The sequence below is a fragment of the Idiotropiscis lumnitzeri genome, chromosome 6 (genome assembly GCF_059441095.1).
Source record: "Idiotropiscis lumnitzeri isolate Australia: NSW breed Sydney's pygmy pipehorse chromosome 6, RoL_Ilum_1.0, whole genome shotgun sequence".
Lineage (NCBI taxonomy): Eukaryota > Metazoa > Chordata > Actinopteri > Syngnathiformes > Syngnathidae > Idiotropiscis > Idiotropiscis lumnitzeri.
In genome coordinates, this window is record NC_142396.1 from 12,223,197 (window position 1) to 12,249,416 (window position 26,220).

The 26,220-nt window shown below is 40.2% G+C and overlaps 4 protein-coding genes across 12 annotated transcripts; 3 read left to right on the plus strand and 1 right to left on the minus strand.

Moving 5' to 3' along the window:
• Positions 1-4,822: 4,822 nt before the first annotated feature.
• Positions 4,823-11,456, plus strand: LOC148335275 (lathosterol oxidase-like). Of its 4 annotated transcripts, none has more exons than XM_088298183.1 (7): positions 4,823-4,874; positions 6,028-6,144; positions 7,725-7,953; positions 8,946-9,078; positions 9,202-9,302; positions 10,013-10,141; positions 10,220-11,456. In XM_088298183.1, exons 3-7 carry the CDS (start codon positions 7,735-7,737, stop codon positions 10,487-10,489), a joined length of 852 nt encoding a protein of 283 aa, XP_088154309.1. In that variant the 5' UTR covers positions 4,823-4,874; positions 6,028-6,144; positions 7,725-7,734; the 3' UTR covers positions 10,490-11,456. The 4 variants fall into 4 exon arrangements, with proteins under 4 accessions (XP_088154309.1, XP_088154310.1, XP_088154308.1 ...); XM_088298184.1 differs by having other exon boundaries at positions 4,864-4,900; XM_088298182.1 differs by lacking the exons at positions 4,823-4,874; positions 6,028-6,144 and adding exons at positions 6,287-6,595; positions 7,390-7,491.
• On the minus strand, positions 8,570-11,928 carry anapc13 (anaphase promoting complex subunit 13). Of its 2 annotated transcripts, XM_088298186.1 has the most exons (3): positions 11,670-11,928; positions 11,025-11,160; positions 8,570-9,093 (listed from the first exon to the last, which is right to left on the minus strand). In XM_088298186.1, the coding sequence occupies exons 1-2, from the start codon at positions 11,766-11,768 to the stop codon at positions 11,035-11,037; spliced, it is 225 nt and encodes a 74-aa protein (XP_088154312.1). In that variant the 5' UTR covers positions 11,769-11,928; the 3' UTR covers positions 8,570-9,093; positions 11,025-11,034. The 2 variants fall into 2 exon arrangements, with proteins under 2 accessions (XP_088154312.1, XP_088154311.1); XM_088298185.1 differs by lacking the exon at positions 8,570-9,093 and having other exon boundaries at positions 10,586-11,160.
• Positions 11,929-12,120: 192 nt separating this feature from the next.
• On the plus strand, positions 12,121-13,043 carry pierce1 (piercer of microtubule wall 1). Its single transcript, XM_088298083.1, has 2 exons — positions 12,121-12,190; positions 12,700-13,043. Exons 1-2 carry the CDS (start codon positions 12,121-12,123, stop codon positions 13,041-13,043), a joined length of 414 nt encoding a protein of 137 aa, XP_088154209.1.
• On the plus strand, positions 12,751-25,938 carry rspry1 (ring finger and SPRY domain containing 1). 5 transcript variants are annotated; one of them, XM_088298179.1, is made up of 16 exons: positions 12,751-12,810; positions 14,285-14,331; positions 15,076-15,700; positions 16,848-16,900; positions 18,463-18,575; positions 20,141-20,267; positions 20,350-20,408; positions 20,866-20,932; positions 21,045-21,176; positions 21,271-21,386; positions 21,604-21,747; positions 21,835-21,946; positions 22,094-22,196; positions 22,285-22,437; positions 23,260-23,364; positions 23,689-25,938. In XM_088298179.1, the coding sequence occupies exons 3-16, from the start codon at positions 15,303-15,305 to the stop codon at positions 23,783-23,785; spliced, it is 1,779 nt and encodes a 592-aa protein (XP_088154305.1). In that variant the 5' UTR covers positions 12,751-12,810; positions 14,285-14,331; positions 15,076-15,302; the 3' UTR covers positions 23,786-25,938. The 5 variants fall into 5 exon arrangements, with proteins under 5 accessions (XP_088154305.1, XP_088154304.1, XP_088154303.1 ...); XM_088298178.1 differs by lacking the exon at positions 12,751-12,810 and adding an exon at positions 13,441-14,080; XM_088298176.1 differs by lacking the exon at positions 12,751-12,810 and adding an exon at positions 14,562-14,689 and having other exon boundaries at positions 14,330-14,475.
• Positions 25,939-26,220: the final 282 nt, after the last annotated feature.

Here is a 26,220-nt window from a genome sequence, read left to right on the forward strand (position 1 = left end):
AAAACATGTCTTGAGTATTTTTTACCCACATTAGCACCATTCGCATTGTGATGCATCGGTCGGTTATTGTTGTTTGTCAATTGACTGTTGCCAGTGCACAGTGTCAGGAAACTGCTGTTTTGATTCAGCCAACCACAAAATACACACATGCGAGCCACAGGTGGCATCTCGCCGAGGGGCCCCCGTTGAATAGTTGATGGCATGCTTGTGACTTTGGTAACATGAAGCCCATGGAAAGTTGAGGCGTATTATTTTACACTGCGCATCACACACGCGCTACATCTCAGCCAATGGTGATCACCTGCCGTGGAAGCAATGAATCAATGAATGAATGACTCAGTCACTGTGAAACTGTAAAACATCTTGGCAAAGGGATTTACTTCCCATGAAATAGTCATCATCAATTGTCAACAATAGGATGACCGCAAGTCCTCTTTCGCCCCGGCATGGCTGTATGCATTTGGGGACTACTGTCATGATCCGCGTCGGGCATGACAGGTTTTTGTTATTGTTTTTTCGTTCCATGCTTTTGTGTTATTGTTTTGCTTGTTTTCGGGGCGTTTCCCCTCAGCACTCATCCTCGTCAGCCACACACCTGCCCCCCGTTAACAATCACACACCTGACTCCCATCTGCTCCCCTAATCAATGGACTATTTAACCACCCCTTGCCGACAGCTCAGCGTCGGAACATTACTCCATTCGGACTGTCACGACCGCTCCCTGATCCCTCTCCCGCTCCCGCTCCCGCTCCCGCTCCCGCTCCCGCTCACGTTCACGTTCACGCTCATGCTCATGTTCATGCTCATGTTCATGCCCTGATCCCTAGTATTTGTCCCTGTTCGTTCCTTGTCGTTTTTGTTCTGTTTAGTCACGTTTAGTTTGTCTTTGTTATTTTGCACCCTGCCCCGTTTGTTTGTTCACGCCACGTTGTTTGTCCTCGTTTGATTACTTTAATAAATTCCCTTTAGTTTACCCTTTGCCCTGCTTCCTCGCATTCTGGGTCCACCTCCTCCTCGCCGACCGGTGACCGAACCTGACAACTACAAAATGACATAATAAACCATTGGGTGACAACATGTCCTCTTTTCCCCTGACATGTCTATACTCTTGGAACTACCAAAAGTTATAATTGACCATGGGATGCCTAAAAATTACATCTTTTCCATAGACACGGCCACATTTTTAGAACTGCAAAGCAGAATACGTCGGTCTGTGTGTTTTTTTTTTTTCTACACAAACATCTGCCCCGCATCCTGTAATCGCACTTTGATCCTCAAGAGTCATCGGTGAGCGCCGACAAAGAGTCTAAAACATCACATGTATTTACTCACAATGTTTTCCCATTCAACCAGAAAATGCGACAACATCCTGAACCCCAAGCTTTGACGCCGTTGATTATTTAGAATATCATTGTGGCACAATAAACTTTGGAGTCGTGGGACACCAAGGCGGAGAACAAGTACTTTTCATGTCTTCTAGGAAGCCTGCGAGTATCGCGCTATTGCGATAAAGGTAAAGAAAACAGTTGTTCTATCTACATGTCGTGTCTTTTTGTTTGGTCCTTCAAGGATACTTTAGGTTCTTTTCCCTCTTTACGATAATTCCCCAAATGACACTCTGGGCCACTAGTTGGTGGACAGTTACGAAGCAGCTCATGTATGAACAAATCAGTTTATATGGAAAAATTTAGCTATTGTGGCTTTTAATCATTTGTGTTTCTTAGCCCGTAAATTGTGGCGGTAAATGGCTGTGATTTATTATTTTTTTTTTTTTTTGCGAGAACAGACTGGTGAAAAACAACGGCAGATGAAAGAGCTTTTAAAGGAAGCAGGACCGACGATTATTTTATGAATAAGGACGGAGGGACGATGGCGGAAGGGTGCCCAGGTCACAGACGGTAGACAGCCGGACAAAATAAAGTTCCCATCTCTGAATTTAATTTTGTTTGAGTTTCAGCTGGTGTTGTAAAATTTGTTGCAAAGACCTTCGACTCCTAAAATCCTTGACCAGCTTGCATAACGAAATCCATTCCAGGAAAGTTTTTCTTAGTTGAGACATGATATTGTACGCTCATAACTGCGCACCGCATAGTGTCATTGTTTCATTATCAGTTATGATGGGATTCTCCAAGGCGCAAGTGTTGCATTCGCTGCCCTTGAAGCCACTCACACACACACACACACAAACGCACACTTGTATGGCACAAGGCCCTCGCATTGCAAAAAGATTTATACATATCCGATTTAGGAAAACATATGAAAGTGACTCAGGTCTGTTTGAAAAAAATTTGAATTAAGTGGTTCAGACGCATACAAAATATCCCATAGAAGTCACGTATGGGAAAAAAAAAAAAAAAAAAAAATCAGATAGCCATAGAGGTAACCAAACACTGACATGGCCACATTTTGCAAACTATAAACCTGAACTGATTTTATGTATGAAAAGTGCTATATAAATACATACTTAAATAAATAAATAAATAAACAGACATGGTTAACTTTTGGGGTGACCAGATGTCGTCTTTTGTATGACGTGTCCACATTTGGGAATTCCAATTCCCTGATCAATGCATTTTATTTTTAACATCACTGAAAAAAAACCCAAAGCAAAACCAAGCAAATTAGTCTTGTGCTATGTGTTACTTGCTACGTGCTATGCCAGCGACGATGCTGAGAACCCAGTGGGGAAATCATCCAAGGAGCATGTGACCACAAAAAGGATGTGTGCTCGTACTTATTCACCCAGAATCCTTTTTGTCATACAGGAAAAAAGAAACAAGGCTGAGGCTAATTGTACGAAGAAATGATGGACTTGGTGAACTTGTTCCACCTTTGAGGAATTTTGGCTAATCATGGGATCAGATTGAATATACTTAGGTCACACTGATGTTGGAAAAACTCTCTGGGCGGTTTGGGGGGAAGGTTGGGGCCAAACGGGGATGGCTAGGATCTGACAGAAGAGAAGAATGCAACATGGCGCCCGACAGGCTAGCAGCGTATTGCTCACTTGAGTTTTTCTCCTCTCTCGCACTCACGTGCGGCTAATATCTGTGAAGTATTGAATGGTCTTTAATCTGGCTTTGTGTAAAACAATCATGTACAGTGTATTCCTCTGGTGGAGTTCAAGATTGAGTCATGGATCAGGATTTAATTTTACTGACTGACTATTGGGATTCATCAAATGCTAATGTTAAACAAGAAAAATTCCTTTGGAAATGTTTAATGCGCTTGCTAACAGTTGCAAATGCGAAAGCCTCTTTTGTGAAGAATTTATTCAGCTTTGGCCTTCACAAAAAGTAATGTTTTTGTCCAAAATTGTTGCTAAAATACTAACATTTGTGATGCTAACATGATTGCATAATAAGTATAGAAAACTCAAAGAAAAATTGATCAAGATTTAATTTGTGCCCTGTGGTCTGTAACTTTTTTGTAAAAGTCTTTTACAGTCTTATACTAAAAAAAATACCTCAAATGCCAACATGGTAAAAGTTTTTCATGCAACGTCTAAGTACGATAGCGACTTGATCTGAAATACAGTACTTGAATTAGGTTTTTACAATTTTCCAAGTGTTTGCATATGATTTCTAATAAGAAGCAAAAAGATACTGACATGCTAACACTTATCATACCACCATGTAGCAAGAACGCCACTTAAGAGCAATAAGGATTTTAAATGATGCCTTGTGATCAGCAGAGTTGGGAAATCCAGGTCCAGAAAGTAACAACCCTGCCACAGTTTGCCAGAATGACACGAATGTTCCGACACATCATCGCCGCAAATGGCCTCGGGAGAGTTTGACGTCAGAGCTGCTAGGTTAACGGCTACAGAAAACCCTTGTGCAGTAAAAACAGTCTATTCAAACATCACCATTGACGAGTGTAGTCTGCTGTGCAAACGTGTGGCTCGCCGTTGTCTGGCTGCTGTCTGCAGCGCCTATACTCAGACAAAAGCCGCGTACACCTTGCCCGGCGAGAACTAATTGGAGCAGACAAGGCTTGCTGATGGAGGCGTTTTTACCGATTCAACTTGCTCGACAGAGCTAACCAAACATAAGCCATGATCGCCACTGAAGTTGTGCTGTGACCCGAGGAGACATTTAGAATACACTTGTGTTCACAGAAATGGCATGAGTTTTAAAGAAGTCAGTAAAGCTCCAAACCCTTCTGTGGGATACACAGTCCTTTTTGCCGATTTATAAAAGACCGCCTAAGCCAACTAAAAGGGTTCTTTTTATTTTTTGGAATTATTATTACATATTGCCCAATTTATGTTGTACGTGTACAAGAAGTCCTGCAAAGTAAAGTGATTTAGTTTGGCGATACTTAGGAACCCGTGAAGGCAGCTCAGGGGACCAAGTGTCTTCATCCAACCCCAAGAGCGACACTTCCTTCTGCGGTCCAAGAATTTCACCTGAAGCAAAATCTTCAAACATTTTTCATGCTGTACATTAAATGCACACTATTATTCTAAAGACTGTTTTATGTCGTGGCTTCCAGACAAATATGACGTTCCTGTTGCTTTTGTTTTCATGAATTCGCACTGGACGTGCCGCTCCCCCCGTGTGAAAGGCCGAGGAAGGAGACTGGGATCCTTGTGGAGGGCCCCGGGGGGGAATGCGGACGGGAAAAGCAGCGTAGGCCCGCTGGAATCTCCTCAAAGTCAAAGTCAGCACGGGTGCAGGGACTTCGCCGCGGGAGAGGGGAACCGGGGAAAAAGTCTGCATTGTTCACTGTACCATTTTTGTTTTGTTGTTGTTGTTGTCTTGTGATTCTCACCTACAGTCCCTGACCCGAGTCCAGCCCACCACAATGACCACACAAGCCCACCATTCAGCATTGTAGCCAGACAAAAGGCCACAACAAGTTATCAAAAGGTTTGTTTCATGTCAGCCAATTGATGGTAATATTTTTCCTTGAATATTTATGCATGATTTTAAATCAATTTAAAATGAGGCCATTTTAACCCTTTGTTATCCTACGTCTTTAGTGTTTAGGGTTCAAGAGAGCTTTTTATTATTGTTATTTCGGATTCATCATTGATGTTGACTAAGCCTGAATTTGTTTCTTTGCCGATATATTTTGTTGCAAGACTTATATAAAATTGTTGTACACTCTATCTTGAGGGGAAACATACTTCAAGACGGTAACATTTAGATGTCCATCCATCCTTTCGTCTTATCCTCATGAGAGTCGCAGGTGACACTGCTGGAGTCTGGGCACAACTAAATGTACTGTATACGTTTTGAAAATTGTTTCTAAGAAAAATCCCTGTAAAGATGACTCAGCTTTGAGCATATTCAGGGATCAAAGAAAGCTAGTAGAACAGTTCTGCATTGAAATATACTTGATATTTTGTAATTTTACATTAATTCTAAGATTATTCAAGTAAATATCTGTTACAAGATTCACAAAAAAATTGTCAAAAAACGTCATGAATCGCAGTTAATTACTAAATTTTTGTGTGATTATGAGGAAGCCGAAATACTCAGAGAAAGGTCAAACTGTATGAAAAACAACCCTAATATCAAACAAAACTGTCACATAAACTTAGCAGCCCATACTGCATGTATAGTGGCATGCGGCCACTAGAGGGAGACATCGAGTCAACTAAAGAGACAGACAACTGATCATGACGATGCAGAAATGCGTCACAAATCTAAATCAATATCAATTTTACGATATCCTACATCAGCTAAAAATATGATTAATTGCATATGACATTGCATGATTATAGTTTTAAAAATTAAACTTTTAAAAATGTTAACATTTTACAGTTCTTATTTAACTGTTTTTTAAGTTTTAATTAAAAATAAAATAAAATACTCTCCTCTTGTTTGTGTCAAAATAGCAATACAATAAAGAACGGAAAGAAGCAAGTGGCCCCACCAAAGCCCAGGAGTCTTCTGACACGATACATGACTTTTTCAAACATGCATTGAATCATGATGTTTAGTTTGCATGTATAGGACAAGCGAGACAAGATGCGTTTTTAGATGCATACAATATTGATATTTTTGTTCCTTCCAGGAAGCCACACCACAGTTGTAGTGTGTGTGTGTGCGTGTCTCTGTGAAAGGCCAAACGGTTCTGACGAAACAGGATCCTGCAGCTCCAATATGGGAACATACAGTCCGCCATCATACAGTATGTATTTTCAAATACTCCAATGTTAAGAAATGCGAGTAACTTTATTTAGGACGAAGAACTTGTTTAAACCATTATTTACATGAAGATACAATCCAATCATCGCAGATATAATGAAAGCTGCATCTGAGCTCAATTTATTTGCTGAGCATGCGGGGATCTTGTTTCAGCTCCAGAGTCTGTGAATGCTTCCAACATTCTCGTGCCACGTCTGTAGGAAAAAAAAGCAACCAGAGGGTCAGCTCGTCCTCCTTGAAATGCAATATGTGAACAAAATAGATATTCAGAGGATGAAATCAGATTTAATACCAGCGGTGCGTGGCTCAGTTCGCTTCATACAGTTGCTGTCATTTTAGTAAAAATTGCAGTTGGTGACCTTGCGTTAAAAGGTTGGGAAGGACTTGGCAACTTTCGAGGAAGCTTTTCACAGCTGGCCTCACTCCCAAAGCAGGTTAGTTCGGAATAGCACTAATGAAAAGTAACATTTTTTTAATGTGTTGATGTGTATTTATTAGTCTGTTTCTAAAACTGCAACGGACACACATGTGTATTAAGTAAAACAATTTTGCATTAATGATTTCCACGGTGTTCAATACTCTGACCTACAGCTTATGTACAAAGTGCAATATTGTCCAATTTTGATTGACTAAGAGCTGCTCCTTTTATTTTGTCTCGACCAGTTAAATAGTTCAGGCAGCACTGTGTCTTAGTGGTTTGCATGTCTGCTGTTGAAAAGTTTTGGGTTCTGTATGAAGTGTGCATGTTACGAATATACGTCTCACAAGTATTAAACCAATTCAAACTGCAACCACAAAAATAAACATACTGTATTGATACGTGAATACCTCTCTGACAATGTCATCCAGTTCTTGCTGTCATGTCTGTTTGATTATTTAGGTTTTTTTACTTTAGTTTCATGTTTTACCTTGTGTTCCTGTGTCTTCTGTCTCGTCATGCTTATTGTGTCCACCTGTGTTCGTTTACCCAAGCCCTTGTGTTAACCAATCAGGTCCTTCCAACCCTCTGTCTTGTCCAGGTGCTCCTCTTTGTCTTGTCAATTTGTTTGTATTTAGTTCCGTTTTTTTTTTTTAGTTCTTGTCAGTGCATTGTCTGTGTCAGTGTCCACGTCCATTGTCCTCCTGCCTGTCTTGCTTTATTTTCAGTTTAGTCAAGTTCTTGTGTTTTGTTGCTTGCAGTTGTTTTGTACTTTTATGTTGTTTTTTTTTTAATTAAATACCCCTTTAGGTTTCCCTGCCTCGCTTCCCTGCTTTTTTTGGTCCTCCTCTTCGTCAACCAGCACGTCACCACTCCTACCTGTCAGAATGCACCGATCTCTGACAGGGCTTGGTAAACGAACACAGGTGGACACAATAAACATGACGAGACGGAAGACACAGGAACACGGGGCCAAAACATAAAACTGAAGTCAAAAACCTAAATAATCAATCAGACAAGACACTTTCAGTGGGCATCAGCATACAGTTTTGTACATCAGTGGTCTATATGATAGTCATACAAAGTATTTACATGACCTTATTAGCTTTGTCATGGTAGATAATAGTATGATTATTTCCCCACAGAGAGACAGTGATGGGTGGCATGGATCACGTGCTAAAAATTGCAGACCATTATGTCCTCACTCCATATGCTTACCCGGCATCATGGCCAGAGGACTGGGCTCTGCGGCAACTCATCAGCCTGAGCCTGTTGACCAACCTTGGAGCGCAAATGGTTTACATGATCTTTGGCGCACTAAATTTCTACTGCGTCTTTGACCATAGGCTCATGAAACATCCACAGTTCATTGAGGTAGGCTGTTGAATAAATCAGAGCTTACGTATTTTAATGTTTCATATCAATGTGAGCTTTCTGGAAGAATGTGAAGATGAACATATACATCGAAACTGGTTGCTGAGAGCCAAAGAAATTCACATTTCCTTTTTTTTTTCCCGAACATGGGTAGCTAGATGACGAGCCCACATGGGCGATATAAAGAGTTTTAAACAACCAATATAATTGGTAAAACTGCCCTGCCTCACAATGAGCCATTTTGGAAATTTGGTAACCTCAAATGGCTAAATCAGTCAAAATAATATTAAGAAAATGCAAAATAATGAAGGCAAGGCAAGGAAGTTTTAATTACAGAGCACATTTCACACAAGTTGAGAGATGACTCCTAGAAGCATTTACAAAAACAGCTGTTAACATGCTAAAGCAGAGCAGAGGAAACAAGTTACAAAAATGTTAACATTCAAACACATTAACGGAAAACTTGAAAAAAAAAAGTCAAGAAAAAAAGTGGGTTACAAAAATATCTTAAAGGAAAAAAATGATTTAAAATTGTTCAGAGGACCTTAAAGGTTTCAGAGAAAGAAAATACAAAGTTTTAACCTGGATTTAAATGAATTCACACATGGGGCTTGGGAGCTCATTTCATGTGTGCAGCACAACGGCTGAATGCAGCCTCACCATGTTTACTTAAAACTCTGGGCTCCACTGACTGACCTGACTCTGCAGACCCCAAAGCCCTAGTAGGTTTATATATATTCAATTAGAATTTCTTGAATATATTCAGCATCCAAACCATTCAATGATTTATAGCTCAGTGAAGACCAGAAAGTGCCCTTGTACACCACAAGAAATGTCAATTAAAAATAAGCATTATGTTCGCAAATGCAGTTTTTATATTTTCTTGTACTGTCAGATCTCCTGTACCTAACATTGTGGCTGATCGGTGCAGTTCCAAATCCTGAGAAAAATACACTGAATCATACACTTTACTATCTTTTATCCAATGATAGAACCAGGTAAGCCAAGAGATCCATCTCGCAACTACATCCCTCTTCTGGATGAGTTTCCCCACAGTGCTACTTTTCTTCTTGGAGATCAGGGGACACAGCAAACTTTTTGATGACGTCAGCCAGTCTTCTCACGGTGAGGGCCATTTTACTGAAGAAGAGGCACGTTCATTCCAATACAGTATTTCTAAATTGCAATGTACTGTAATCCTAGCATTATTCTGAGACCCAAGTGTTTTTTTTGTTTTTTTTTTGTCAGGCTGGCCAGGGGTGTTCCTGAGCATTGCTGGATTCTTGTTCTTTACGGACATGTGCATCTACTGGATACACCGCTCCATGCATCACAAGAGTATCTATAAGGCGAGTTAGACCACTTTAATGCAGTAATGTCCAATATAACATGATTGACTGGTGTAAACTTGACAAATTAATAACTCATCTACAAACCGAGCATTCCAGTCGCGAAATGACGAGGATGAATGAGAATATCCTCAAGTGCAATTTAATGTTGCAAAGTATGACATTAGGTTTGTTGACTTGTTCTTTGCTTGCATGAAGTTACAAAGTAACTCTGCAAAGGTAAACATGTTGATCGCTGTTTGTTGATCAGCAGAATGAAAGGCTTCTGTAAAATATTTGGGAAGGTTGACTCTAGTTCCGAGGAAGAAAGCATTACATTTTGTAGCAAAGTTGGATTAGAAATGTGGATAGAGGAATTATTTTTGCCATTTACAATGGATCAAAAAAAGTGATCAGGGTTTAGGCTCGTCATTTTTATCTTTTGTGTTTGAGTTGTTTCGCAAATTTAACACATTGCCAGCAACTCCTTTTTGTGAGAGTGCAGCCTGCTGCATTGCAGGAATTGCGGATTGCCATAATTTGGAGTGACAAACGTTCATAGCACCAATTGCAGTGAACAGTTCATTCCTATTTAGAGTTGACTCTTTCAAGTTTTAGAATTTGACACAAGTTGCAAAATGTTCCTTTCGTATCTGGATCATGAAAATGACTGAACCAATGCGCTCCTGATTTATTACCTAATATGTACTTGTGTTTTCAACTCACCTCAGTATTTGCATAAGCAGCATCATTTATTCAAGATCCCCACACCATTTGCAAGCCACGCCTTCCACCCACTTGACGGCTTCCTGCAAAGTTTGCCCTACCACGTCTACCCTTTCATCTTCCCAATCCACAAGGTGATTGTCTACGATAATCCATATTTATTTTTTGTCCTATTAATGAATACAGCAATTTTGCCATGTGGGGTACTTCAGGCTGTGTACCTGTCCCTCTTCATCTTCGTCAATATCTGGACCATCTCGATACATGATGGCGACTACCGCGTCCCTGGCCCTCTGATAAGCATTATAAATGGTGCCGCCCACCACGTGGATCATCACCTCTTCTTCAACTACAACTATGGACAATACTTTACTCTCTGGGATCGTCTAGGAGGCTCCTATAGATACCCGTCAGTCCTCCAAAGGAGGGGACCACATGACCACCTTGGCAAAATTGCTGCAGACGCAGCATTGATGCAGTGATGATGGAGCAGTAGTCAGACTACTACGGCTGACATGGTCGTACTCTGGAAAAACCTTTGAATGTTGGAAGAGACAAGGGATGTTTTTATACGAGTGTTGCATGGATACTCATGAATTATGATTTAATATTTTGAATTTATGCATCACCCTGCACAGGATAAAAAACTGATGTATCGCACTATCAGCGTTTTGACAAACTCAGAAAGCCAGCTTTTTCAAACCACTTTTTCTTAGCAACTAAGAAACCATTGCAGTGTATGTGTAAGGTTTTAATAAATTCAAAGACAAATGCCAAACTATCCTCTTAAAACCACATGGAGCCGTTTTTAAAAATTGTGAAAAGCTTAAGTGCTTATTTGTACAAGTCAATTAAAGCAGAGTGTGACAACCTAAGAGCTGACACAAACACTTTTTAAGGGACTGGCTCCTGCACAGGTAACCTTGACATACTATTCTTCAAGGTAGAAGATCAGCAGACTAAAACATCCCAACAAAGCAGAACTGTGAATGTAGCTGGTATTCTACAGTCCCATACCAGATGTTATTCAACTTCCAGTGGTTGGAGTGTTTTCATGCAGGCTTTGCAGGGAAAGGTCTGTCCACTTCATCTCTTGTTCCTTCACAGACTCTGTGGATCCACCATTGTCCTGTTCAGCCTCAGGGAGTTCACTCTGAAAGGCAGTGAAGGGAACATGGTGAGATTACTCTAATCAAATAACTGTTGGCGATTGTGTGCGCTCCCTCCGGGTAGCCATTCTTTTTACGATCCAAACCCATGTATGATGCAAGATTTTAAAACTGACTAAAGGTGGCTTGGCTCTGTGTCAGTCCGATGATAGACACGTTAGGATGCTCGGTTGCTGGACTGTAACGGTTACACCAATCATGTAAAGATCCATGCATGTAGCATCCATCCATTATCTGTACAGCTTCTCCTCAGTCAAATGATAAAATTTAAAATTGCAAATTTACTACTCTACTGTGATTTTTAAGTCTGATTTCTTCAAATATAATCTACATTGCTGCAATACTTTTACACAACAGTGGATTGTATCGATTCGTAACATAGTGGAAGCACGAATATGTTTTTCCCCTTTAAAAACAGCTAATGCTTAAATATGAAATATAGGTCGTGGGGAAGTTGGGAATACACGGTTGTCAAAATGCAATGCCTATTTACCAGTGGAATTGTGACATCTTCATAGGGAAGTTTGTCTTCTCTCCAGGCGTCATCGGTGAGATCCAAAACTCTACCATCTCGTTGGATTTCACTGTCCATACTCGGAATAAGACCTACGTTGCTCGTCACAGAAACACATATACGACAAATATGTACAATACTTCTATGTTTGGCACGTAGCGAACAAATATAGAAGCTCGAATATGAAACGTAAAAGGGCTGTCGGGTTTTTGAAAATGGCGCATTTATTACACGTCATACACCGACGCGTATGGATGACGCTAAATGACTCCCTATTTTAAGTACAAACGTTCATAAAAACGCAATTTGAAACGTTTCGATCATTACCAACACATTGGAAAGTTTGGTTAATGGGACTTTATTATTTTAAACATATATAAGCCTTCGAATTGTCTCGCCCGCTCGGCATCGCTGGTGTTTAACGGTCGTTATGGAAACTAGACAGGACTGCGAACAACCCAAGAAAGACGACCCTTGTTTGGAGAAATCGCTCTTGGACGGTACGTTTGTAAAATTGTTGTTTTCGTTGATCTGGTAGCAAGTATGTTTTCCTTCATAACTACTGCTCAAATATCCGAATATCAAAATAGAATTTTAATACTTTTACGTAACTTAAAAACATTTAAACTTTTTTAATTGATTCATAAACAAGACAAAATATTTATAAATCGCGTCAACTGTTTATGGTTTCCCCACTGCAATGACAAAGACCAAGTGAATTGATATAACTATAAGATTTAAGTGTTTCAATAAACGTCAACATTCAAGTAGTCTAACAAAAAGATAAGTAGAGTCTGTAACATAGTCTTGTGATTTGGTGGCTATCGTAAATAAGGAGATTAAAACGAAACAATGTAATGCCCAAATAAAATTATAGTTCCTCTACATGACAAAAACTTTTGTTTTTATTACCTATTAATACCTTTGTAGCAAGAGTAGTTATTTGTTTAACTACATCAATTTGTCATAATTCTATGTAATTAAATTTAAACAAGTGTTTTTTTCTCAGCAAGTGCTTCAGTGATGTCAGGCCAGGACCAAGAGCAGGCGGAAAACATGCAAACATGCATCAACCTTGGAAACCCAGTTTTCACCTGCACCGCCACTCCATCTTTTAAAGGTGCAACTCCATCGCCATGGTCCAAACCTCAGAACCCCCTGTACAGGACCACCTACGGTGACTACGGCCTGTATCCTCCCACCGCTGAAACTACACCATGTACATTCCACCCTAAAACACAGAAATTCACCAGACACCTGGGAAAGAGTGGGATGTATCGTGACAATTGCTTCAACACGACCCTTGACCGCAGCAGAGTGTATGACTGTCCCAATTTACAGCATACTATCTGAATACTCATATGATCATAATGGCTCTAGATATTTATTCACCATGAAATTCTTCATTCTATGAGTTTAGAGAAAATAGTGTGGCAACTTATTCTGGAACTTAGTATGTGATCTGATCAGACTCCAAGGCTTGCATAGAAGTATCACATTATGTTATGATTAACTAGCCATTCATTTCCCTGCATATTATGGTTGTGTATTAGTACAAATGTTTGGAATAAAATAAAAAAAAATGTTTTCTTTCAAAGTCTGAGACATCTGATAAAAATCCAAGTTTGATTCACTGTCCTGATTTGGGTCATTTCCATTCCGTGGCATCTGTTCCCAGTGATTTCCTCTGTTGGAAACTGCTCCAGCACCGTGTGCCATGAAAAATAAGGGGGATTTTTTTTTTCAAGTGGGGGGTGTAGTGAGGTAGAGTTTAATGGCAAACTTTCTTTGAGTCTTGTGGTTTTTGACTTAAATGGCGTTTTCCAGAGGGAAGGCGTCTGGCTCTTAATGATTCAACTGGCTTTCTGCAGTAGTCTGTCTGTGTAGGTGTCTCTGAGGGTGGGTCATGACCATTCAGCCAATCAGCTAGTCTGCTGAAAACATCCTGTGCTTCATTTCCCAGTGGACACGGTCGCGCCCACCATGGCCGGAAGATTTTGTCTTATTTTGTCTGATCTATTATGAATTGTTGAGGGACGGGCTGCGGTCTGGCATAAAATTCCCAAATAATGTTATCCATCCATGCATTATCTGAGCCACTTCTCCTCACGGGGGTCACGGTGTGCTGGAGCCCATCCCAGCTGTCTTCTGGCAGGAGGCGGGGTACACCCTGGACTGGTTGCCAGCCAACCGCAGGGCACACAAAGACAAACATGCATCCATGCTCACACTCATACCTAGGGACAATTTTGTGTTGAACCTACCATGCACGTTTATTGAATACGGGAAGAAACCGGAGGACCCTGAGGAAACCCACGCAGGCGTGGGGAGAACACGCAAACTCCACACAGGAAGGCCGGAGCTGTAATCGAAACCTGCACCTCTGAACTGTGAGGCCATCATGCTAACCAGTCGTCCCCCTTGCTGCCCTAATGTCATTTTGTATAATATTTTCATCTACAGATCCATTTATACGCACAAATATATTTCAGATATTTAGCACAGAACATTTTATATATTCTTGATTGAAATTATTTTTAAGTTTTGTCATTTTAAGTTGTGTGCGTGCGTGTGTGTGCGTGTGGTGTTTGCAGAGAAAGCTTCGGAATCATCCTCTGCATCCCGGCTGAAGGCAATGATGGTTAGTCTGCTGCTAGCTGCCTATGCTACGGAACTTAGCATGAAGCTTGCCAGGCAGCAATTCCGTGTAGCGTCTTTCCAATGTGCATGACATTTCGCTAGTGGCCATCAACAAAAGTGTGTTGCGGAATACGCGCTTCGTTGGGTAAATATACTCTTTATTACCTTGGCTGCAGAAGCACTGCGCCTAGTTGATTGCAACTCGTGTTTGCTAACTTGAGCATTTGACAGTCATGGTTAGCCAAGCTATCGACTAGCAGCTGGTTACCCACAACCTATATCGTCGCTGGAAACCTATTTTGGCTACTTTCTGGCGTGGTTCTTTTAAGATGCTGGAGTATTTAGAAAGCAACTGAGACGTAAGTGTACACGTGAATGAAATTCAACTCACAAATGACGCGACAGTTACGACTTTTCAGACTCGTGGTTTTATTTAGAGGTACTATTGCTGTAACTGTTGCTTGGTGGGTGGCTAGCAAGCTAACACGCTAACTGTTTTGGGATGTTTCATCAACAGCGCCAATAGCATTTTGGCTCCATAATTATTATTTTGTCTGCTTGAGTTACCTGGCCTAATTGCCTGGTGGAAATTCATTTGACTTGTGTAAATCATAAGAAAGTAAAGGAGTTAGTTTCTTTAACACTTAAGGGTTTTTTTTTCCAGAGTGACCTTAATTTACTTACTTGGATTAAACTTTTGTAGGTCCCTAATGTTTTTTTGTTTGTTTGTTTTTTGCACCCTTAGCTTCCCAAATTTGTGTGAGACCAGGAGGACCCTCTAGATCAGAACCTTGTGATGATTATGATGATTAAAGACTTCATCACATCACCTGACCCCTCTTGGTCTACTAACCCAGTTGTGTGTTGTTAACATATCTCCAAATCACTACTTGGAGTCACGATGATCATTTGGGCCAATACAACCCTGCCCTTTGGGACAAGAACCCCTCATAACCAATTCCATCAAATGATATGATAGTAGCTACCTGGATCAGTTACTGTGCCTGCAGGAGCCTTGCACAGGTTCTGCTATTCCTTTTCTCCACAAACACCTTTTCTTCCCCGTGGGAGACCATCACATTAGTGCTTGCTGGTCCTGGAACCATGGGTAATAGCTGCGTGTGCCGGGAGGATAGCGATACAGAGGACCATCACCACGGGACATCGAGGGCATCTCGAGGACAAGCTAGGCGAGTGGACCACGGTACGGGCACAGCTGTCGATGCCGGAGAGTCTCGTAGCAGTCGGCCGAGAGACCCGGTCAGACCCCCGCGCAGGGGGCGCGGTCCCCACGAGCCACGACGGAAAAAGCAGAACGTGGATGGCCTGGTGCTGGACACGCTGGCTGTCATCAGGACCCTTGTAGACAAGTAAATAAGTATACCTCTATTGACAATATTTAACTCAAGATGTGACAGTGCAAGCGTTGTAGAAAAATTGGCATGTATGCGTTTTCTCTTCCCCCCAAAAAAATAGCAACCGTGCATTTCAATTACATAAGCCGTAATTCACAATTTTACAAGGGCTCTAATATGAATGAGTGAGCGTGTACGCTGTACACAGGAAGCTGACTTTCCGCTTCATTAGCTATCGCCAGCCCAAGTTCCCAAAAGTTTAACTTTGAACTGATTTAGTATCATTGTTATTGTGGCAGGCTTAAAATGTGATTGAACCAACAAAGTACAACAGCCTAAAGAAGTGGTTGTCTTCCTTGTCAACATTACATTTGTAATTCTATGCTTCCGGTTTTATGGCAACAATTATTTAGTTTGACTGACAAGGCCCACTACTGAATATTTTAATCATTGATTAATCTTTAGACCATTATCCAGAGTAATTAATTAATTTGATTAAAAAAACACATTTTAATTCCCATCCCTTTATTAACAACATGAATTACTTTATATTGACAATGTAGAAAATGAATCATATTTTCTGTATCTATAGTTACTGGTTTGACCTGAAGATGTCAGAAAATATACAAAAATGTTGATCATTGTCTGTTTGCAAATGTTTTATCTTGATTCAACTCAAGGAACACAATCTGCTTTCACGGAGGACTAAAAAAAATCTGACAGTTTACTGTTGAGAGGCTGTAATTCCAAGGTTATTGCTATGGACAATTTCAAATGGAGCAAGTATTTAAATTATTCTCAAAAATAATTATTCCTAAATTCGATAAGGGATTAGATGTCGATTAATCATTCCACCTCTTGATGATTGTCTATTGTTACTATTGAGCAGTTTATTGAAAAAGAAAAGTCAGAACTGAAACAAGTGGCAGTAAGAATTTGCAGATGAATCTAAATGCAACAGTCAGAGACCAGCAGTGGCTTTTTTTCTGCATTTAATTAGGTCATATCGTTAAATATTCATTAGAAAACTGGTCTGACAAACTACTAGATTATTTTAGTTTGTGTCGTTCTCCATTAGGAATCGATGTGTACACGCACACACACAAGGTAAACTAGACTGCTTTCACATTCTTTAAACAGATTTTTGTTTTGTTTTTACCAGTGATCAAGAACCACCTTATTCCATGATCACTTTACACGAGATGGCAGAGACGGGTAAGAACATTTACATTGGGAACTTATATTTGGGAGTTATTTGTCTTAGTCATGAGTTCAATTTGTTACAAGTTGTGTAAGTTAAGATGTCACAGTCAAGTTATACCCTCAATTGACATTAAATTTCAAAGAAAAAGGTGAAAGCAAAAAGTATTTCAACCTTTAGCCTAGTTTTGGTTGAAGATTATTGAATGTCATATCCTCTTTAATCCTGTTATTTATGCCAACGGAAAACGGCGGCTGTAGGTTGTTTTTTTTACAATGTACATCTTCAATGGTGTGTGCCAGTGGTTTGTCGTGCACAGTGTTTGCTCGAAATACTTAATCGCAACCGTGACTTTCAAGTTTTAGCTTGCATTTGCTGAGCCTCGACGGCAGCTATGTGGCTCATTGGTCAGCTACCAGCCTCTCAGTCTAACGTGATGTTGCATTATTCATAGGCCACTTGGCAATGCACTTTAGTTTTACTTGGAAACAAAGGATGTGAATTGTTTTCCTTCAAAGCCTGTCGACTTGTCGTTGTTTCTGTCTGCAGTAATGCAAGTGAGTGGCACTCAGCAACGCAGACATGGACATCCGCCAAGGCCACTCAATCCTAATTTAAAACGGCGCCAAATTATTCACTCTAATAGATGCCTACCTCCTGTGTATATTAAGATTAAATGTTGCAATATTAAAGAAAAAAGATATGTGAGGCTGCACAAAAAAATATTCCTTTGTCCATGCCACACCCCTTAACATAGTTTAGCAGTTATCTGTTGGCGAATTTTTGCGCTATCATGATAGCTAATATAGACATGACTGCAGAGGCACAGTAATCTCTCTCCATCGCTGGAGGTTACGTTCCAAACCAAATGTATTACTCTTATTTTATATTCTATAGTTACATGTTTATTTTATTGACTCACAGTGTCCTTATTGTATTGCCTGGTATCTTTCTGTATATCTTCATCACAAAACATGGTCTTTCTTCGATGAACAAAAAAGTTGCCTGTCATCAAAGAGACAAAGTCAACACATTCCTGAGGGCCCCTTAGCTGCCCAACTGGGTGCCTGACATAAAATATATGAAGTTCAGCACTGGATAATGCCTGCACATAAGGCAGCAATAATTGGGAATTTGCAACATTATACACGTTCCGTACATGTGTAGTTCAGATCGTTTTATGTATTTGTACCTTATCTTGTACTTGCCTTTGAGTTTTTCCTTGTTTTTTCCTGCTGTCTGCAGACAGGTGGATTTCCTTAGCTGGTTAAATAAATAAAACCCACAAAATGTCAGACCAGTAAAAAGTGAACCGCAATACAGCATGGGTTTACTGTATTGGTCCCACGACCGTTTCTGCGCTGTTGATTGGGTATGTTATGCTTGAGTCCTTAAATTGCGATCTTTTACCAAGTTCTCAAATGGAAGGTGATCACTCATCCTACCAGATTGTGTGCGCTGTTGGCAACAGGATTAAAAGTGGTGGCGCCTGCCATATTTGATATGAAGGCTTTTGCGCTTGAGGAAGGTAACTGAGCAGAAGCTGAAGTTGCATCTTGCCTTTCTTTTCTTTTAGATGACGGCTGGCTGGAAGTTGTCCAGTCTCTGATTCGAGTGATACCATTAGACGACCCACTTGGCCCTGCAGTCATCACCCTACTATTGGATGAATGTCCCTTGCCCACTAAGGTGAAATGTGTTGAATTTACTAAAGGCTTTTATCCTTTCAAGGGAAATGAAAATGCAATGTTTCCTTTTGCTTAATATTTCAAAACAGCATACATTCACAGGGGAAATCATGTAAGATGCGTATCAGACCCACCTGATTAAACAGTTAATGGGAAAGGGCACAAGACATTATTCTTAATAGTAAAACTTGTTTCAACCCCTGTTAATTTGTTTTTAAAATGTTACTTGTTTAAAGTAATGAAGGGAACAAATTAATATTCGATTAGTAGTCTTTGGACAAATATGACGCCTGTGCGTTGTGCAACAACAGCAGCAGATTCAAGAAAGTGATGTGTTATAAAGATTGAGATTACGGTACTCCTGGTCCTATCCTTTTATTCAGTTTCAAAGCCTGCCTAAATGGTTGTGATTGTTGCCTTGGATGAGATTGTATTGTAGCTGCTAGAATTATTATATTATTTTCCAGTGCTAAAAAATGGCGACATTGTACATGCATCCATCTTTTTTTTCTTTGCATTCCCTTTCAGTCCTACTAGTTGTTTACTTGATCCATTTTTTTAGGCAATTCCCATTAGTTATGCACATTACTGTGTTAAGATTAATTCGATTTCTATGGTCTTCTCATGTCCAGCCTCAATCTCTTTAATAAATCTCTTCAGAAAACAATGAATTATAAAACATTTTATTGTGACCTCCCATTACAATATATTTGTCACACACAATTAGACAATCCCTGAATAGCATTTAGAATCATTCCTCAAACTAGTTGAAGGTGAATTATCATCTAACACACAATTTAGGGGAAGAAAGCATGAATAATAATTTTTACAACAATGTAAAATTACAGGAGCTTGCACCTCTAAAACTTAAACAAATAAATCCCCATTTTTGTCATTGCTGATATGTCTTGTGCACAATTTTACCATGTGTTCCAACCTTCCCTTGGGGTGACAAAAGAAGAATGATCTAATGTAGGTGTGGGAGTTGAGGGAAGTGAAAATGGCACTCTAAGATAAAACAAGTACCCCAGATTGTGGGGATCAGAGGCGCAACATGTTGAGGTCACCGAATACAATACTACAAAATTGGAGTTAACACTCGGAGTGGCAATGCAAATGAATGCAGGATGTTTCTGGCCAAGAAAATAACATGAAACATAAAAAAAGAGTGGTACGAAACACAAGAGGTATAGCGACTGACTGGCACAAAAGAAGACACAGCCAGCTTGTGGTGGTTAATGTGTAGCTGGTGGTACACCTGAAGCCAACAACTAATCAGGCCACTCTACCCTGCACCGATTGGTTGGCCGAGTTGGGGACAAGGGCCACCAATCAAGGAAGAGCAGGGGGAGAGCTCCTGCACACAGCCAAACATTAACCCCAATCACACAAACAAAACGTAACAGCCATGAAATGTCAAGGGCTGTAACACCTCAAAATGAATGCTGTTGGGGGGGAAATAGGGAATTAACGTCACCAAAGCAGAACATCTAAATGATATAATGATATATTGGCCTTCCTCTCGAGAGTCGCCATCTTTGACTAAGCAACTCGTCTTGTCATTAGGACGCTCTCCAGAAACTGTCGGACATGCTGAGTCTGAGTGCAGCCGTGGCCCGACAGGATGCTCTGACTCCTGCCAAACACAGAAACACCACGGCTGTCCTCGGATGTTTGGCTGAGAAACTAGCTGGTACATTGACACACTTGAATGTTTGTTTTGTCTTTACACACTGACCAAATCAGCCTGCTAATCTTGTGCATTCTTTCTAAAGGACCAGCCAGTATTGGACTCTTGAGCCCAGGAACTCTTGAATACCTTCTAGAGAGCATGGTGAGCATAGTTGAGGCCAAAAAAGATGTTTTAAATTGATGGATTTTTCTGTCGACTGAAAATAACATGACAGTTGCCCAGGGCTTGAGTAAGAACCAATCACGACTCACCTGTTTTCTAAAACTGATCCATGATTGGCATGACGTTTGCCTTAACCCCAGCTAATCATAACAATAACGCACATAGCGCACTTTATTTACAAAGTACTATCAAAAATTAATAATATGTTCCACCGAATCATTAAGGATTAATTAAACCAGTTCTACACTCGCACTTGCAGTATCCGTTTCTCTCTGCTGAACAAATCTTTCACTGGAGGGAAAAAAAAAAATCAAACCCAAAAAAGCCTCCAAGCTTTACATCAAGTTGTGACTCTTGATTGCTCATGTGGAGTTTGGCGAGCTAATGTCGAAATTTTGAAATTAATGACTGTTTATATCATGTTTCTGACACCAAGGGCTCTGAGGCGCACCCCACTGTCATGCTGTTTGCTCTGATTGCCTTGGAGAAGTTCTCTCAGACCAGTAAGTTCACTCATTAAAAAAAAAATAATAATAATAATTTAAAAAAAATATAATTAAAAATAAAATAATTAAAAAAAAAATAATTAAAAAAACTGCATTTGTCACCCCCCAGGTGAGAACAAGCTAACAGTATCCGAGTCGTGTATAAGCAAGAGACTGGCTGTGTTGGAGTTGTGGGCAGAACACACCAACTACCTAAAGAGGCAGGTCGGATTCTGCTCGCAGTGGAGCTTAGACAACCTGTGTGAGTTGGCCTGCGAATACGACAAGTTGTTCCATTAATTTTGTGTGGGTGAGTCACTAAGGAGGCTGTCGTGCCACTCCTCTTTCACATCCAGTCCTGAAAGAGGGTCGTCAGTTCACTTACGAGAAGGTCAACCTCGAGCATATCAACGCCATGCTCAACAGCAATGACGTCAGCGAGTACCTCAAGATCTCCCCCAGCGGATTAGAGGTCAGAAATTAGCCTCAGTTATTTACAGTATTATAGATGACAAAAAGTACTCAAAGAAATACTAAATTCAATATCGGTCTAAAAAAATCCATATCAGTCGTGCCCTACGAATAATTTTTCCACTCCATATGTGTAATTGATTATAAAACTCATTGAGTCTTCAATTAAATTCAGCACAAGTCTCACATTATTATTTATTTTTTTTTACCCACCACAGGCCCGTTGTGATGCGTCCTCTTTCGAGAGTGTGCGTTGTACATTCTGCGTGGATTCAGGCGTGTGGTACTATGAGGTGATAGTCATTACATCAGGCGTGATGCAAATCGGATGGGCCACCAAGGACAGCAAGTTCCTCAACCACGTAAACCTTTTGTCTCCCGCGAATCCAGCTATTTCTCATCTTATCCGTTTCTGCTTACGTTTTTACATGTGCCAATGTGTGTTGCAGGAGGGTTACGGGATTGGCGATGATGAATACTCGTGCGCATACGATGGCTGCAGGCAGCTCATCTGGTACAATGCTCGCAGTAAACCTCACGCTCACCCCTGCTGGAAGGAGGGTATGCATTTTGAAATGACTGACACAGTGTTATATCTACATATATTCTTTTAGTAGTATAAATCGCACATGCTGCTATAACATCAAGATTAGTTAGAAAAGTTTTTCTTAGACCTTATTGTGCTCTGTTGATGGGCTCTTTTTGTAGGAGATGCAGTCGGCTTCCTGCTGGACCTCAGCAAAAAGCAGATGATCTTCTATTTGAATGGACATCAGCTACCACCAGAAAAACAGGTCTTCTCCTCCGCCACGTAAGTTCACACTTGATTCATTTTTCCTGTTTTCTTTATGTTCTCCCAAACAATCTGGTTTCATCCCCCCTTATTTTTAATCTGTCAGATCCGGCTTCTTTGCGGCAGCCAGTTTCATGTCATACCAGCAGTGTGAGTTTAACTTTGGCGCCAAGCCTTTCCGCCACCCGCCCTCAGTCAAGTTCAGCACCTTTAACGACTTTGCGTCGCTGCTGCCGAGTGAAAAGATCATCCTACCAAGGTAAATTGAAGCTGGGTATATTTTATCCATAATAATCAATTTTACGACGGCACCCCATAAATTTATATATTGGAAGCATTGTCAATATATTGAGTTGAATATATCAAAAACTACAATGTTACAAGGTTGTTTGTTTCTATATTATGCTTCACAATATAATTATTGCCATTTGCTGTTTAATTTTGTTTTAACACCATGCTGCCAGATGGATGCCAATAAAATAAAAGATAACAGATATTCACAGGCATGTTTGCACAATCTTTGAGTACCACCCAAATTCAAATACTTCACACGTTTATATGCTTGGCTTTTATTGTTTCATTTTCAAGGTTTAAAAAGTCTTACCATTATAGGTGAAATGCATTAAAGTGCTAAAACTTCTACTTTCTTAGCAAGCATTTTGTTTGAATTGGTTAAAATAATTCATTGTTCTTATGAAAGATTTTTCATTTATAATCTAAATTTAGTATTATTGTTGTTGAAATTGTTAGTATTGTTATTATAATAATAGCACTATGTTTAAACATGAAAAAAAGGTGTGTGGCAATGTTTGCTGGAGGAACTTGAAAAGAAAATAAAATGTACAGAAATTGGTCCTCTGAAAAGATGTACTGGTAATGTAGAAATAAGTATAGTTTTGCCTTTGATGTGCCACACTTTGTTGAAATTAAAAATGAAAACATTTTAATACATAAAAACATTTCCCATGTGAGTGGTCATTCCACCAAGCTGTTGTTGCGGTCGTAAAGGTGTGAGTCACCCCGTCAGGAAACTGCATCATTAGTTGCCGCAAACAGCTTTTTCTGTCCTTGTGTTTTCTAGACATCGGCGTCTGGCTTTACTGAAACAAGTTAGCATCCGCGACAACTGCTGCACGCTGTGCTGTGACATCATGGCTGACACAGAGCTGCGGCCGTGCGGGCATGGGTAAGCATATGCATTTTCTAAACTCCCAAGAATTCAAACCACCATCATGCTTAACCTTACATGAGGCCACAGTATACCTTGAGAATCTTTGTTCACCTGGTAGAAAAGGATTTTTTTCCCTTTGGCTTTATTTTTACCATTTTATCCTGTTTACGCTTGTGTAAAAGTAATAAGAAGGAAATGCCACTACAGTTACAATTCTACTTCCATTATTTACAATTGGAGAAAACGTTTGATCTAACCTAAAATTTGGACCTAACAGTGATCTCATAAATGCAGATCCCCCCCCCTCCTAACATAATCTGTGGCTGTTGTTTTTTCCAGGGGGATGTGTATGCAGTGTGCCTTACAGTTAGAAACGTGTCCCCTCTGTCGCCAAGACATCCAGACTCGCGTCAGACTCATTGCACATGTCTCCTGACACTCTTCCTGTAAGGAAAGACGCACAAGCCCAACTGCCACCTCCGCCCCAAAGCCCCTCTGGCTCAACGGGCTTGGTGGACAATGCCACAGTGAACGTAGCAGAACTGCGCGTTCTGGTCAGAAGAGGCCTTGGTGGAGGGGTGATGATAGGAAAGAGAGGAGATGAGCCGATTGGAAACCAACCGCAGCAGAATTCCCGTGAGCTTACACGCATTTAGCGATGCCTCCTCTTGAGCTCTTCTGAGCAGAAGCAGGACTAGAATCTTCTGAACTGTGTGCATACACTAAATGAGCGAGTCACAAAGTAATGAAGATTATATCAAATGTCTCATCTGCAAGAACCAGTTAGCGGACCTGACCTCTTTTTACAAATGAAAATACAGCGTGTTTAGAGGCCACTGTTTTGGGTTCTGAAAGAGCAGGGTAGTAGTAATCAATACAGTATTAACCCTAAGGTACAGACAAATGTGAGGTATTCACTTTTATATTACTGGGTGTAAATCTGCAACTTATTGTGTTTCAAACGTAGCATTGTCTGTGTCTTTGCTCCAACATCCCTCGGTTAATATCCATTCCTGTGCTGATCCATGACCCATTATGTGGAATTTTGGACAATTTGATCTTTTAATGTCAGACAACCAAAAAGATGCAGGCCTCATTTATTTTACTTAGGGGAATATTACATGTCCAGTCTCACCAGAGGAATGATTTTAAACGCCTTCCTTTACAGAACGCAACCTTCAACTGGGTACCATAATGATTTGAAACAATCTCTGCTTGCTTGTTGTGCTTTATTTGAAGTCTTAGATTGTCCTTTTGCGTGCAGTGGTGTGGGTTAGGGTTGAGGTACATTCAAAAGATTCTCCCACCAAAGTTGTGGATAACGTCAATAATAAACTTAAGTCTAACCACCTGTGTAAGTTTGTAGTTCGCTTAATTAGCTTGACACATAAATGTAATGTTATAAATGTTCATTTCTATTTAAAGGAAGCGTGCAATTCCCCCAACCTCCCGATATACTTTTTTCCCCCCCATTATTTGTTTAAATGGCCATTGTGACTTGACAGTAGTACATAAGATCTGAGGGGGGGGTTTGCGTTTTTGGCCCATCTTGTGCCTCCAATTTGATATACAAAAAGCCACAGTGCCTGAGGAAAAACATTAAAAAGACAGTAAGCTTACGGGGTGTCAAATCATTTATTGCGCACTCTCCCTCTGCCTCATGCTAACCTGTTACCTTGTTTCGCCAGTAAAACAACTTATCCACAATGAGTGTTACTTTAACACCAATGTTAGCAGTTTCAAGTTGTATTCAGTGTACTACTGTCAAGTCGAAATTAAATGTTTTATTTTCTTTGTTTTCAATTGCAAACTCCCCTTTAAGTGACTATTAACTCATTCACTACCAGCAGAGTTAAAAAAAAAAAAAAAAAGACGTCTTTAGCCGTCAATGGCAGTAAATGAGTTAAGATGTCTTTACGACAATGATTTTGACAGGATTCACAAATAGAATGGAATGGAAATTGAAAAAATGGCAGGGAAGTTGCTGGCCCTAGGACTAATGTGAAAGTATCCCCCCTAAGTGTTTCTCGAGAAGATGTCGCATCTGTAACTATTTTTTATGCATTTTGCTACAAATCATGGCACTCTTAGTCTGCTTGTTTACAGAACCTCAAATCTGCTGTATCATCCTGCTTACAGACTGACCCTTTACGTTGGATATCATGTTTTCTGGCTGAATTACTGCCCACCTTTACTTGAAGCATCTCCGGCTTGACTTGGATTTCGAGGATCATTCTCTTTGTGTGGCTTATCTAAAGACATGTTTGAATTGTTCATAAAGGCAACGCAGAAATGTATCCACCACATGCATGAGCTCGATCTATAAAACCATCTAAAGTGTAATGGGACGATTTCTGTAGATGACTTGAATTGCCCAGTGACACAAGTGCTTGTCTAGTTACGAATTGCTAATTTGGAGCATCTTAAGAGGGAAATAAGAGTCATATGGCTGGAGATGAATTTCAGGATAAAATTGTGAATTGTTTAGAAAAATTACCGGAGGAATTTCCCCCCAGAATTCCCAAAGATGTGATTTATCAAAGAAATGTATCCTTGATTGTGATGTTTGTAATAAATATGTCCATGTGATGTTTGTGTGACAAGGTGTCTTTACATCCTGCCAGATAATTCGGTAAATTTCGTGTTCAAGATGGATTCTTTTTGTCTCCTAAAAAGAGATTTTGAAGGCGCGATGATTCTGCCTGACACCAGCAGCATTTATACTACTCCAAAACTATACGAGAATATGTACATTATCTTTTTAAAGAGGTGAGAAAACAGGCAATGTTTCATGCCAATTACTCAAAATAGGCATATTGAGATACAAAAGTATGTTTAATCATAGTTTGGACACATCGGGACAAAAATGAG